Source organism: Microtus ochrogaster, linkage group LG1 (assembly GCF_000317375.1).
Source record: "Microtus ochrogaster isolate Prairie Vole_2 linkage group LG1, MicOch1.0, whole genome shotgun sequence".
Taxonomy (NCBI): Eukaryota; Metazoa; Chordata; class Mammalia; order Rodentia; family Cricetidae; genus Microtus; species Microtus ochrogaster.
In genome coordinates, this window is record NC_022027.1 from 2,719,447 (window position 1) to 2,733,762 (window position 14,316).

Here is a 14,316-nt window from a genome sequence, read left to right on the forward strand (position 1 = left end):
CACCCCCAGCCCTGAGCCCCACCTCCAGCCCTGAGCCCCGCCTCCAGCCCTGAGCCCCACCTCCAGCCGTGAGCCCCACCACCAGCCCTGAGCCCCACCCCAGCCCTGAGCCCCACTCCCAGCCCTGAGCCCCACCCCCAGCCTTGAGCCACACCCCTCTTTTTATTTGGGGAACAGGGTCTTGCTCACTTTCCCCGGCAGGTGACAGTTCAGGGTCTGTACATCTCTAATGGACATCCCCTCGTTTCCACAGCAACAGCATTCCTTGGCTTCCTCCCAGCTGCTGGGATCTGGGAGTGGGCACTGCCAGGATCTGGTACTGACAGAGGACGAGAAGAAGCTGCTGGCTAAAGAGGGGGTGACCCTCCCCACCCAGCTGCCTCTCACCAAGGTTTGTGGGCTGTGTCTATGCTTCACCCTATAGTTGGGGCTGTTCTCAAACTCTTATCCCTCTGCCTCCGCCTCATGAGTGCTGACAGGGGTGCACTACCATGCCTGGGGTGTGTGACCCTGTAGATGGAACCATTATGTAGCCCTGATTGGTCTGGAACTCACTCTGTAGACCAGGCTGGCCTCAAACTCACAGAGATCCGCCTACCTTCCATTTACACTGACGGTAAAGCGTTGTTCCCAAGCATTGCCACCAGGTGGCGATGTGGCCCGAGCCAGCGTCAAGATGGTAAGCCCACATTTTCTCAGTGGGGTCTCCACTGTGCGCGCAACCAGGAAAGCATCAGAGCTCTGGAATACTCTAGGGATGAAGCAAGAATGCAAGGGGAGGGGAGGGTTGCTCGTGCAGCTCCATGCAGCTCTCCTAGCATGCACAAGGCCCTGGGCGCCATCCGCAGTACCACAGAAACCAGGCAGGGTGCCCCAGGCCTATCACCCCAGCACTCGGGAGGGGGAGGCAGGAGCATGAGAAGTTCAATGTCACGTGGGTTAGAGGCTAGCCTGGGCTACACGAGCCCCTGTCTCATGCAAACAAACAGATCACTGGTTGGGGATGGGGTTAGGCTGACAGGACATCCCTCCCATTCACTCTGCAGTATGAGGAGAGAGTGTTGAAGAAAATCCGCAGAAAAATCCGGAATAAACAATCAGCTCAGGAAAGCAGGAAGAAGAAGAAGGAATACATCGATGGTCTGGAGAACCGGTAAGGTGGGCACCACAGCCACACAAGCCTAAGGGAAACTGAGGCAGAGATAGTCCAAGTTTTTACAGCTTAACAAAATTGGGGTTGGTGTCCCACTTAGGAACAAATGTCAGGAGTCCAAGGATGGCTAGGGAGGGCCTGAGCAGTGACTGATTGGTTTGTGGGCGTGGACACAGGCACACCACCATACACCTGTGGAGGTCAGCTCTCTGCTTCTCGCATGGGGGTCTGTGGGAGTCACACTTGGGTCAGGCGACTTTGCTGTCTGCATCCACTGAGGGGTGGGAATGATTGCAGTCAGAGGAATTGACTGACAGGAGTCAGAGGGTATGAATGACAGGGGCTGGAGGGGTGGGGTAGGGGAAATGGCGCTGATGAAGGAGGGGGCTGTGCGTGTGTGTGTGTGTGTGTGTGTGTGTGTGTGTGTGGTCAGGGCACTCTGTCTTTGCCTGAGTGTCATGAGGCCTAGAAAGCATGAGACAGAGGATGTTAGGATGGGCTCAGGTAGGACACAGGGCACGGCGGTGGGATGGGCTCGGGTAGGAGATGGGGCACTGCAGCCTGGTGTGGGGGCTCATGCCCACCATGCCAGCACTCGAGAAACCGAGGCAGGGGATTCTTTGGGGCTCACTAGCTAGCCAGCCTAGCTGACCAGGTGAGGCTGGTGAGATGGTTCACCGTGTACAGGTGCTTGCAGCTTCCTCATGAGCCCCAAGTTTGATTTCCAGCACCTGGCGGCTCACAGCCACTGGGACACCATGTTGCTTTTGTTATGAGCACCTGCACCGCCGGCTAACACATATTTTAAAACAAAAATAAAGCCGAGAGAGCCAGGTGGTTGTCGCACACACTTTTAATCCATCCCAGCACTCAGGAGGCAGAGGCAGGCTGATCTCTGAGTTCAAGGGCAGCCAGGTCTTCACAGAGAAACCCTGTCTCTTATTTAAAAAAAATCAAAAACCAAACAGAACAACAACAACAAAACCCATGGAGATTGAAGGAGCCACTCTGAGTCCATTCCAGGCTCCACAGGCATGCACACACCAGAGGACACACAAGTAACAAAGATGTTACAGCAGCATTGTGGCTGAGCTCTCAGTGTCACCGGATCCCTGTGTGTAAAGTGGGAAGTGTCCGTGGGGCTGGTGGATGACAGGCATGGTCTCAGTGTCACCGGGTCCTTGTCTTCCCAGGATGTCAGCGTGCACCGCCCAGAACCAGGAGCTGCAGAGGAAGGTCCTGCATCTAGAAAAGCAGAATCTGTGAGTGTGCTGAGAGCGGGAGGGTCCTACGCTTTGCCCACGGAGGAGCTCCAGGGACAAACCCCATAGCGGTTGCAGGAGATCAGGAGTGAGACCTCTGTTTGCCAAGGAGGGGATTTGTGTTGGGGCTGTGACAGGTGTGTAAGAGTTGGCTAGAAGCCAGGTGGTGGCGCACACCTTAGTCCCAGCACTCAGGAGGCAGAGGCAGGTGGATCTCTCTGAGTTTAAGGCCAGCCTGTTCTACAAGAGTGAATTCCAGGACAGCCAGGGCTACACAGAGAAACCCTGTCTGGAAAAGGAAAAGCAAAAACAAAGAAAGAGTTGTTTAGAGAAGAATTGGCATATACAAAGTCCTGTGGGGTGAGCAAGAACAAACCAGCTCAGACCTGTCTGTAGAAACAATGTCCTTGGTTCAGGGGCCAAAGCGTGAAGAAAGATCCTGAGGACAGACGGAGTCTACAGCGTGGCAGGATAGAGGAATGCAGGGCAAAGCAGCAGGAGGGACGCAGGGAGGGTGTCCTAGCAAGGGTGGACATAGTGCACCGAGGAGGCTGAGGGTTTCAGAAAGGGCCAAGGAGCAAGGAGGCCTGCAGGGCTCAGCTTGAATGTCATCTCCCTGCAAGGTCTCTTCTGGAGCAGCTGAAACACCTACAGGCTCTCGTGGTCCAGTCGACCAGCAAGTCTGCCCATGCAGGCACCTGCGTAGCGGTGAGTCCCATCTGTGGGCGCTCATGGGGTCCCCAAGACTGGGGTTGTGGTAGTGCTTGGCCTTAGTCGAATGGGTAGTGGGGGAGGTGAGTGTCTTTAATAGTAGAACCTTGGAGCCTGGCATGGTGGGACAGGCTAGTTGTCATAAACCTCAGGAAGCAGAGACAGGGGGACTGCTGTGAGTTACAGGTCAGCCTGGGCTACAAAGCAAGGCGCTGTCTCAATAAACCCACTGCCGTCTAAATAAAATAAAAAGTCTCATCCACCCTCTGCTAGTGGGACCTCAGTTTCCCTGCCTGTGAGCTCAGATGTGCTCACAGGGGAGGGGGAAGGATGGGGTGACCCCGCCCCATGTCTGGCAGGTCCTTCTGCTGTCCTTCGTCCTGATCATCCTCCCCTCCATCAGCCCTTTCGACTCCAACAAGGCCGACAGCCCTGGAGACTTTGTGCCAGTGCGAGGTAGGTGGTCCCCGCCCCCTGGCCCCAGGGTGAGGGCGGGGCTCAGTGGGCAGAGTGCTAGCACCGTAGAAATCAGATGATGGTACAGGCCTGTCATCAGAGAGGTAGAGGCAGGGGATCAGTTCTGGGTTATTCTAGGCTACCCAGGACAGCCTGGGCTACACGAGACCCCTGACAAAAATGCCAACAAATAAATACACACGTACCAAAACCAAATCCCATCAGGGGACGGGGTAGAGTGGCACCTGCTGCCAAGCTGACGACCTGAGTTCAATTCCCAGGTCCACAAAGGAAGAACAAAGTCATGCAAAGCTGGCCTCAGGCCCACACAGGGGTGCTGTGGTACTCCCCAAATTTACAGTGCACACAATGGAAATAAGTGTGACAAACCCGGGGGACACAGTCCCCATTGCATCCTGCCCACTTGGGGCAGGGGAGGCCCCCGAAGCTGGGGTCAGGGAATGAAGACCGGGACTCTGCCTCCGTGCTCTCCTCCCAACTCCGCAATTCTCTCCAGTGTTTTCCAGAACCCTTCACAATCACGCTGCATCCCGCGTGGCTCCCGACAGCGCCCCAGGCTCCGAGGGCCCAGGACCCTGGCCAGACGTCGGCACACCCCACAAAGGCTCTCCTTCTAGCAGCCTTGGTGCAGACTGGGGGAATTTTCTGGAAATACCAATGCTGAGCAACTCGACAGAAGAGCTAGACAACTCTACCCTGGTGCTGGTCAATGCCACGGAGGACCTGGGCACGGCCACCCTGCTGGACTGGGTGGCTTTGGAATCTCTGCTCAGCCCAGGCCGGGTAGGGCTGGAGATGCCAGGGGTGGAGATGTGGCTGTCCTGGGTACCAAGATGGCTCAGGGTTCCTCTGGTGCGGGGTCCCCTGGAGGTGCTGTGACCGGCAGTAGCAGGCCCAGACTCACAGGTGGACTGACAGCGCCTCCTCCGTAATCTGATCCCCCGCATATCTCATCAGAGTGGGGCTGCCAGGTCCAAGCAGAGACCCTTGTGCAGGACAAGAACTAGACGCCTTTACTCATACTGACCCTGACAGGCACTCACACCTGAGCCATGACCCCTCAACCCATGAAGCCTTCCCTGTCCCCTGATCACTGGGGACCTGGGCTCCCCAACACCAGCATGCAATCTTTACAGTGGACCCAGCGCACAGACATCCACCTCCCTTTTTTCTTGTAGGGACAGGGTCTTAATCTGCAGACCAGGCTGGTCTCAAACTCAAAGATTCTCCTGCCTCTGCCTCCTGGGTGCCAAGTTAAAGCCATGAGCCACCACCACCCAAACACCCCCTTTTCTAAGACTGTTGTGACCATCAATAAAGTATTTTGACAATATAGAGGCTGTGGCTCGGTGGCACACACCTGTCGTCCCGAGACTCAGTAGGCACCACCAGGTGTCTGGTCTGCAGAGTGAGACCACACTTCCAAAAAAAAAAAAAAAAGAGTTCGAGATTATCTTTGGGTCTGCAGGGACTTTGAGGCTAGCCTGGGTTACACTAGACCCTGTCTACACACACAGTATTGTGAGAGAAAAGTGGTATGGTGTATGTTAATTCAGAGGCTGGGGCTCTGGCAGGCAGCCTAACTTGGGGTTTGACCGGCCTTCTAGACCTAGGTGTGTTCAGCACCTTGGAGAGCGGCAGGGAGAGCGGCAGAGCCTCCGCCCATCTCCCGGGGCCCACCTCACCCTAAATCTCGGTTGCCCATTCTGCCGTGTTTACAGTGAGGAAGCTGGAGCATGCAATGAGCCAGCCCAGCGTTAGAATAGATGAGGCATCTGGTGCTGTGGACTGTCTAACAGCCAGGGATGTGGCGGTCACTGAAAAGACAGTCAGCACTCAGGGGCAAGAGGATCACTGTGAGTTCAAGGCCAGCGTGGGCAGCGCCTGAGGTGCCTGGACCGGCCAGCCTTATGGAAGGGCAGGCGTCAGACAAAGCCCGAGATCCTCAGTCAAGGGAGTAAGGAAAAGGGGTCTGGACAGGGACAGGGGCCTACACTAGCCCACACATGGATGCACACAACACACACGTGTGGCCCTGCCTGGTTGGAACTCAGAGCTACCCGCCCCTGCCCAATGCTGGGGTGAAACATGCAGCCCCTGCATCCCATGTACTTTTCCTTTTGGGGTACATCTGTTGAGTCCACTCAGGGCTCCAGCTCGCTGTCTGCGATACCTCATCCCCTTGGACACGCCCCACGATCTGCATCTAACCCTATCTGAAAGTTGCAGCCATCCCTTCTTTCAGTCTTTATGTGCCGTGGGGGTGAGGTGAGCTGCAGCAAGAGGAGTCCTGAGCCTGTCTGCAAGTTTGGTGAGTGCTCTAACCAGTGAGCAACTTGTCCAGCTCTCCTTCCCCACCCCCTGCATGGAGACATGTGAGAACAGCGCCCTTGGAGGCCGGGAGAGGGCACTAATTCCCCCCTGAACTGGGGTTATGGGTGGTCATGAGCCATCGTATGGGTGCTGGAAATCTAACCGGGGTACCCTGCAAGAGCAGCCAGTGTTCTAACGAGGACATCCCGCACAGCCGTTCACACAGTGCTGGGGATTAACTCAGGCCAGCAGGCCTGTGTGTGTGTGAGCCACCGGCTGTGTCACTGTCTGAAGAGGGTGGCTCCGTGTCTTCATGTGACTAACATGGCATCTTGTGTGAACTGAGGATTGGGGTTTTAATCTCACTGGCTCTCTTTTGCCATGGCTAGCTTTCCAGTTGTGTGCTACACGAGGCCCTGTCTTTTTCTTTAAATGCAGATTTAATGGTGGCTAGAGGTTGCAATACTGCATACAGCCAGCAGGTGGCAGAGCCCTGTCCGTCTTCACCCCACCTGCCCTAGAAAGGTCCAGCCAGAAGCTGGTTGTTGAGAACAGATACAATGACCCTGAGTGACACACTGAGCAGGTGACCCTGGCACTGTCCCTTAGCACCCTCAAATAGCTAGACTGTAATGTGACCCAAGAATGTCACAGTTGAGCTCTGGGATGTGGCAGGCGAAGCCTGCGGGCAGAGCAGCGGAGGGAGGAGCAGGCAGGGGCCCTGTGTGAAGTTTAATGGTTGCACCAGAGAACCAAGTCCAACACCAGGTACCGGAGAGGGGCTAGTGCAAGAAGGAGGCCACAGGGCAGCCTGAGGCCAGGCCCTGAGGACAGGGGGACCTTGAGCTGCTGAGGCCGCCCTGCCTGGGCTAGGCTAAGGCACAGGGCAGCGGGCTGGTTTGCGGTCAGCAGGCAGGCTGCTCGCTGCCTTCCACCTGCAGGCCCTTGCTCAGGAGAAAGGCATCCTGCTTAGGGTCACGGCCTAGGAACCGCCTCAGCATGGTGCTGGCATCCTCAGAGCCCCCCGGCCTCAGGATGTTGGTCCGGTAATCCATGCCGACCTGGGGGCAAAGGAGATTAGGGTCAGAGGGGGTGGGGCTGGCACTGGGGTTCCCTATGCCAAGGGGAAGCTCTGTAGGCAGAGGCTCAGTGGCTGAGCGCATGTGCAGAGGCAGACCCCAGGGGTTGCCTAGCTGGGAGCCGCATGCAGCTGGCCCCGTCCTTGGCTCCCACCACAGGTAGCCGAGGGCAGTGCACTGAGACTCACCTTGGGGCTCAGGACGCCCTCTTGTTTGAAGCGCGTGTGGAACATGTCCATGGAGTACACCTCACTCCACAGATAGCCGTAGTACTGTGCGTCATAGCCGCCAGCCAGGTGGCCAAAGGTGGCTGGCATGTTGGTCCCTGGACAGACACAGTGAGGTGCAGGCTGTAGTGTCCACCCCCGGGAAAGGACAGACTGGGCAGGGACAGTGTGGGGCCTCTGGTGACGTGTCCCAGATGCTCTGAGGTTGTGCAGCCCCTGGGGTGACGCTCGTGGCAGGTGCTGGGTTGTGAGCATGGGTTAAGGCCTCAGGTGGAGTCAGGCAGCCCCCCCTGCAGTTACCTGGTGTGGCTGGCACCCCGAGGATCTCCTGGCAGAGCCGAGCATACTCCTCAGCAGGGTCGGCGTCTGTCTGTGTGTGCAGGGCCTGGTCCACCTTGGCGAGGACGATCTGCCGCAGGTTGAAGAGGCCCGCGTTGGCCTGGCGGGACCTGATGAGCTTCTCGAGCAGCTCCTGGGGAGCCGCGTTGCCCGTCCGGTAGTGCTGAGACATGCGTATCAGCGGCTCCTTCTCCCACACCCAGTTCTCCAGCATTTGCGAAGGCGCCTCCACGAAGTCACGCTCCACATGGGTCCCACTGAACATGGCGAACTCCGCCTACACAGGGCACAAGCAGGAAAGGCCTTAGCCCCTGGGCAGTCCCAGCAGCTGCCAGCTCCACAGGCTCCTGCACACCAGACGCCACCAGACGCTGAGGCCAGAGACTGTGCCGCTCATGTCTTCGGGTCCCTAGGCCTCACGCTAAGACTTACGAGGTTCATGCCTCCAGTCCTTGCAGGCGCACACAAGAGTTCACTGTTGGGAGAGGCTGGGCTGCACCGTATCCCAAAGCCATCTCAGATATGTGGGTGGACGGCAGCGTGGTGAGGGCGCGGGACTACTGCAGGCAGGCCACCATCACACCAGACAGGGCGGGAGGGAGAGGTGGGCCAGTGACGGCACAGCGGGTAAGGGAGCAACTGTCCTCTGCATACGCAAGGCATGGCCCATGCATGCACACAGCCCCCCGCTCCACAAAAGCAGCAAATGTAAAATCAACTTACGCAGAGCGGAAGGCCAAAGGCCAGCCCGTGCCAAGAGGGGTGAATGCACCTGTCCATGGCACTGGCCCAGCCTCGCACTGAGCCCCAGGCGCCCCACGTCACTCACCTGGGAGCAGAGCTGGTGCATGACATGGCCGAACTCATGGAAGTACGTCTCCACTTCATCGTGCTGCAGCAGGGAAGGCGTGTCAGGGGTCGGCTTGGTGAAGTTGGCCACCATGGCCGCGATGGCCAGCTGTCGGCTACCATCCTGCCGTAGGCAGCCGGGCTGTAGGCCGAAGCAGGCCGCATGGCCATACTTCCCTTCCCTGATGATAAGGTGAGGTCAGGACAGAGACAAGAGACACCCAGACAGCCAGAGCTGGTATCGGGGGCACTTTCCACAGCTAGAGCTCCACGCCGCCCTGGGTCCCTCCTCCTCTACCCCCTTGCAGACAGTAGAGCAACAGTGACCCGGGTGCCATGTGGGACCCGAGCGCACCTGGGGTACAGGTCGAGGTAGAACTTGCCAATCTCCTCTCTAGAGGCAGCGTCGCGCACCGAGTAGAGCCGCACGTCTTCGTGCCAGGCGGCGGCCCCCTCCTCCAGCGTGAAGGTCAGTCCCAACAGCTCCTGGTAGATGGCCAGCAGCCCACGCGTGACCACTTGCATAGGGAAGTACTCCTTCAGTAGGTTCTGGTCCACGCGGTAGTGTGTCTCCTCCACCTGGTTCATGTAATAGCGCATGTCCCACGCGTGGATGCGCCCGTCGAATGGCAGCCCCCGCTTGGTGCACTCTGCCTCCTTCAGCTCCAGGATCACTGCACGCTCCTGCTCGCCCAGCGGCTTCAGCTTCTGCGCCAGCTCATCTGCAGAGGCACCAAGGTCACCCAGAGCCCAGGAGCCACGAGAGTGCGAGTGTGTGTGTACGGGACGGGAGTCCATGGCCAGGGCAGGAGGAGCACTACCTAGGAAGGTGGCTACTGTTTGGCTGGTCTTGGCCATATTCATCTCCAGGATGTAGTCGGCATGTGTACGGAACCCCAGGAGGCCGGACTTCTGTGCCCGCAAGGACACCAGCTCCTTTAGGATGGCGCAATTCTCCTGCAGGGACACAGACAGCAGGCGGATCCACCTCTGCACCACCCAGACAGGACCACGGGTGCAGAGAGAGGCGCCACAAACCTAATTGCACAGAAAGTGGACCTGCCACAGAGATGGCACAACAGACAGCGGGGACTGTGCCTGGGGAGGACGGACTGTCCGGGAGGGTGGACAGCAGGCCTGATGGAGGCAGCACCAGCCACATACGAGAGCCCTCGGGAGTTCAGGAGTGAGGAGCCCCGAGGACGAGGGTAAAAGTCCCTCCCCAATCCACGGCCCACAGTTCATGGACAGTGCGTCTGCCGTCCACAGAAGTCAGGTGCCCACCTCAAACTGTAGCCACGGGAGGTGAGGCACCCAGGCTGCAGTCACCCTAAAGCCCATGGAAGTGACAAGTTACCTCCATTCCCTGCTCTGTCCCCCTGCAGCTCAGACCCCTCACCTGCTCAAGAGCTAAGTGCAGACTGCCCACACCCACACCAGGGCTACCAGGTGTCCTCGTGACAGTGAGCGCCCAAGTGCAGGGCCCCATGGGCAGCTGCAGAGGGACAGCCTGCAGCAGGGTGCCTGGGGGGCCATGAGTGCTGCAGCCCCACCTCCTTGCAGCGGCAGTTGAAGGCCTCTTCCACCAGGCGCCGTGTCTCAGGCACATGGCACTTCTTCAGCAGCGGGAAGTAATGCGGGTACTTGAGAGTGACCTTCAGCTTGCCATCCTCCGTCTTCTCCAGAGAGTTCAGGAAGTCCTCGGGAAGGCCGCCTGTGGATGCAGTGAGGATACTCAACCCTGACCCCGTGTGGGGACAGCTGAAGAGTGGTGGGGAACACTGGGCCACCGTCTCAGGCATGTAAGATGCCAGGGAGGTTCCTGAGGACCTCAACACCAAAGACGATGGGGGCACCAGAGAGGCAGGGGCATCATAGCCGCAGGGCGAAAGCCCAGAAACCACATGAAGGTGCTAATCCACCAAGGTTCCAGGCCTGGGCAGAGATTCAACATCCCTTATCCTGAGCTGAAACCCACGCTGTGTGGCGGGGGCCGGTGGGGTACAGGGGAACCGCTAACAGTGCCAGGCTAGGAGGACCCCAGCTGCCGCCCAGCTCAGGGCTCCTGCTGTGGAAAGGATCTGGGCCAGCAGAACCCAGTTCTCACCTCCCAAGGATGTCCCCAGTGTCCTTGGCAGCTGTGAGGACACCCTCCCCCACAGCACACTCACCCAGCTCCTCGCGTGTGAAGGGCAGGAAGGTGGTGTCCTCATTCAGGTTCTTGTTGAAGTCGATGCACAGCAGGCTCAGCTTCTTCTTGATCTCCTTGATCTTCTGCAGAGAGCATGAGGGGGACGCTGGCCTCCATTGGACCTCCAGGCAGTCCCCACACGGCAACGGGGGGAGGGGGCACCAGCCTTGCCAGACCGCCAGGCCACCCCTCCTACAACCACCAAGCAAAGGACAGGAGGCGCTGCCACGCCTCTCCCACACCCCAGGCCTCCGAGCTGTCAGCCTGCAGCCTGAGTTCTGGCCGAGCAGACGGGGCTATATCTATGTCTGCTAGAGCCAGGTCTAGGGTGGGAATCAGCTCAGGGACATGCTGTCAAATGGACAGGGACAACAATCAAGGCTGCAGGCTGTGACTGTCCCCTGCTGTCAGCAAAAGGGCAGTAAGGGTCCAGAAACCCCAGCACAGCTTACTCAACAGGGACTACTGGAACAGGTGCCGGGGACCACATGTGGTCTACGTGGGGTCTGGATGTAAGCCACGAGACACTCCAGGCCCAGCCGAGCAGGCAGCTGCCACGCACCGTGCACAGACAGACATGCTTCCCTAGGCTCAGGCCCCAGAGGATGGGGACAATGTCTGCGGGCCTTGACTGAGTGCATTCGGGAGAGCAACCCACCTCCTGCGTGTCCTGAGGTAAGTGGAGCCCGTTCCTCCGTCCCAGCTTGATCAGCCGCTCCAGGTAGCGAGCTGCCTCTGGCCGCAGGGAATCCTTGGAGACTTTCTCCTGGAAGAGACCATCAGAAGCTCACGTCAAACCCTGGGCAAGAGCCCAAGAAACACAGCGCTTGCTTCCAGCCTCCACGGGCAGAGCACATGTGAGCACACCCACACAGACAGGAAAACATACACGCAATCAAAAACCCAAACATCTTAAAATGAATAAAAAAAAACCCCATGATCTGATCACAAGACAGCCGGCTCCGAGGGCAAAGGAGGAGATCGCGGTCAAGCCAGAGTTCAGTCCCTGGGACACAGACGGTGGGAGAGAAGAATGCTTCCAGAGGCTTCCCGTCCCCGGGAAAGAGCCAGGCTCTCAGAGACAGAGAGGGAAGACCCTAGTTCCCAGTCAGCACAGACTACAGAGAGCACGCCTCTACCAACACAACGGAACCCCAATATCAACCACAGGCTGCCTCAGGTGTGGCCATGGTACTCCTGGGTGTACAAAGGTACCAACCTGTGCAGTGAACACAGGCTAATGAGGCTGGCGGGAACCCGAGCCAGCACCTTCTTTTTCTTCTTTTGGTGGTGGGATGTAACCTTGGAGGACAGGCACTTCACTCACAACCTCGCCCCAGCCTCCCTCTGAAGGACTCTAGGAGGGTCCGCCCTGACCACGCCCCCAGCCCCTCATTGGGGGTTCTAGGCAGGTTTTCCCACTGTGGACAGGATCTCTGAAAGGCTTTGAACTCAGTCTCTGCCCACTGAGTGCTGGGGTGAGAAGCATGTGCCATGACAGCGTGTTGTATCCCATGTGGCATGGCTACCCTGGAGCGCGTGCTGCCCCAGCCTGCCAAGTGCTGCAGTGACAGCCCAGGGTCACACACACCGGGCCCTGCCTCACATTTACAGCTGTGTGATCGTTACAAGTCCTTCACCGACAGCCTCAACCACAGCAAAGGCCTCAGCACGCCGGGACTCATGTGCACAGGCTGCCGTGGGCAGTGGTGAGTCGTACACCAGTGAAGAGCCAGCAGCCCCACACACACCTGCAGCCACACGACCCTCTGGTACACGTCCTGCCTCATGCTCATCTCCACATCGAACTCCGAGAGCCTCTTGTCGGCCTCTGTGCTGGCTGTGCGGATGTCCTTGGACGGGGACACGTGCTGGGGGAAGTCCAGAATGTTCCTCTGTACTGAGAGTGAGATATGGGGACATGATGAGAAGCCAGCCAGGCTAAGGCACTGGAGACAAAGGGAGTGCAGTTACCCGCAGCCTCAGGACAATGGTTCCATGGCTGACCCACTCACGGGGCTGGTGCTTCTGCCTGCCATCCTAGTACCATAGAGCTGAGGCAGGAGCATGCCTGAATCTGAAGCCAGTGTGGGGTCACACACGCTTGCCCTGTGACACAGTCCCCTGCCCAGGCGTGAAGCCAAGAGGAATAAGAGCACAGGTCTATCAGGTCTTGTGCACGCGCCACTGCAGGACCCACAACAGCCAAAGGGAGGGAAACCCTGCAACCCCGCTCGCATGCCGGAGTGAGCCTGACACTCACAGGGCACTGGGACTCCACAACAAGAAACATCCCAAGACAAAGCAGATGTGTGGATGTGTGTGGGACGGGAAAGGGACAGCATTCTGGCGAAAGGATGAAGGGTCATTCCAGGCGGTGATGGCCCTGTATGCTTAGGTCATACAGAGACCTAGTTTACAGTGATTGACACTAGCCAGTGCAGGAAGGGACCTGATCCCTTGAGTACTTTAGCTGCCCATAAACTAAGTGACTGGAGGCCCGGCACACGCACAGGGGTGGAAAGGGTCTGGAGGACCAAGAAGCCTAAGAGGGGAGGACAAAGGACAGGACCTCCACGCAGAGTTCATGGGACAGCCCAGACACACTTGTTTCTCTCTTTGTTCTTGAACAAGGTCTTGCTACAGCCCAGGTGAGGCCTGAACTTGTGGTATTCCTCCTGCCTCAGCATGCCAAGAGCCACCACACTGGGCGGAAGGAAGACGTGCAGAACAGGCCATCAGGGATATCAAAGAGCGCCTGGTACAGCAACGCCAGACCAAGGGAAGGGGTGCCAAGGGGCACCACTACGTGAGATTCCCACCTGACCAGAGGAAGACACGGCTTGATGCACGAGGGGAAACTGAGGCTAGGGTCACCAGTGCAGGTGAGGGAGAGGAAGCCAGCTGCATCTAAGGGGTAGGTAAGGCCAGAGCCAGCTGGGGGAGCCGCAGGAAGCTGGTGGCAGGCCCATCTGGACCACACCTGGATGCAGGAGGAAGAGCCCTGTTGGATCTGAGGCAGAGGCCTCCGTGGCCTGAACATGCCTTTCCTGCCCATTTTCCACATGGGGGGACCGGGACACGGTGGCCCTCGGACTCTGGGTCAGCTGCCGTGCTAGGTGGCAACAGGAACACCGAGCATCATGTTAGAGACAAAGAGTAGAGGCGGGGTGCCACGTGGGGACATAAAAAGGGGTGCTGTGAGCAGCCCAAATCCGCACCGACGGCGAGGGCTCAGCTCTGAGGGGCCTCTGTTGTCTGAGACGTGAAAACCTCCATGTGGATGACCATAAAACCCCAGCACCAGGAATGCTGCCTAGTAACAGAAAACAAAAGCAGACGCCCCACTGAGAATGTGCAGGTTTGCTCTAGGACACACTGAGGCAGGAGGATAACCAGGACCTAGAACAGTCTGGGAGGCACAGAGAAGTTGACTCAAAATAAAACAAGGGCCAGTTAGCTAGGAAAGTGAATAATGTGTCTGTCACCAGGTCCGACAGCCTGGGAAGATCCAGACCACGAGAAGAGGAGTGGATGAATACAAGCCATGCTCCACACATGCTCACGAGCACTGACACAGTTCACAGCTGTGCTCCACACACACACACACACACACACAGGAGCACGGACACAGTTCACAGCTGTGCTCCACACACACACACACACACACACACACACACGAGCACGGACACAGTTCACAGCTGTGCTCCACATA

At 58.0% G+C, this 14,316-nt stretch overlaps 2 protein-coding genes across 2 annotated transcripts in view; one reads left to right on the forward strand and one right to left on the reverse strand.

Moving 5' to 3' along the window:
- Creb3l3 (cAMP responsive element binding protein 3 like 3) overlaps positions 1-4,937 on the forward strand; it is an 8,664-nt gene extending 3,727 nt beyond the window's left edge. The window contains exons 5-10 of the mRNA XM_005359009.3: positions 254-391; positions 1,047-1,153; positions 2,347-2,415; positions 3,039-3,123; positions 3,486-3,582; positions 4,100-4,937. Of these exons, the coding sequence (XP_005359066.1) occupies positions 254-391; positions 1,047-1,153; positions 2,347-2,415; positions 3,039-3,123; positions 3,486-3,582; positions 4,100-4,482 (879 nt within the window). The 3' untranslated portion in view covers positions 4,483-4,937. The remainder of the gene's footprint in view (positions 1-253; positions 392-1,046; positions 1,154-2,346; positions 2,416-3,038; positions 3,124-3,485; positions 3,583-4,099) is intronic.
- A 1,703-nt stretch (positions 4,938-6,640) lies between these two features.
- Thop1 (thimet oligopeptidase 1) overlaps positions 6,641-14,316 on the reverse strand; it is an 11,903-nt gene continuing 4,227 nt past the window's right edge. Inside the window, exons 3-12 of the mRNA XM_005359011.3 lie at positions 12,353-12,501; positions 11,260-11,367; positions 10,582-10,684; positions 9,964-10,124; positions 9,232-9,367; positions 8,766-9,132; positions 8,391-8,592; positions 7,523-7,838; positions 7,184-7,320; positions 6,641-6,977 (exon numbers count right to left, since the gene is read on the reverse strand). Of these exons, the coding sequence (XP_005359068.1) occupies positions 6,822-6,977; positions 7,184-7,320; positions 7,523-7,838; positions 8,391-8,592; positions 8,766-9,132; positions 9,232-9,367; positions 9,964-10,124; positions 10,582-10,684; positions 11,260-11,367; positions 12,353-12,501 (1,835 nt within the window). The 3' untranslated portion in view covers positions 6,641-6,821. The remainder of the gene's footprint in view (positions 6,978-7,183; positions 7,321-7,522; positions 7,839-8,390; positions 8,593-8,765; positions 9,133-9,231; positions 9,368-9,963; positions 10,125-10,581; positions 10,685-11,259; positions 11,368-12,352; positions 12,502-14,316) is intronic.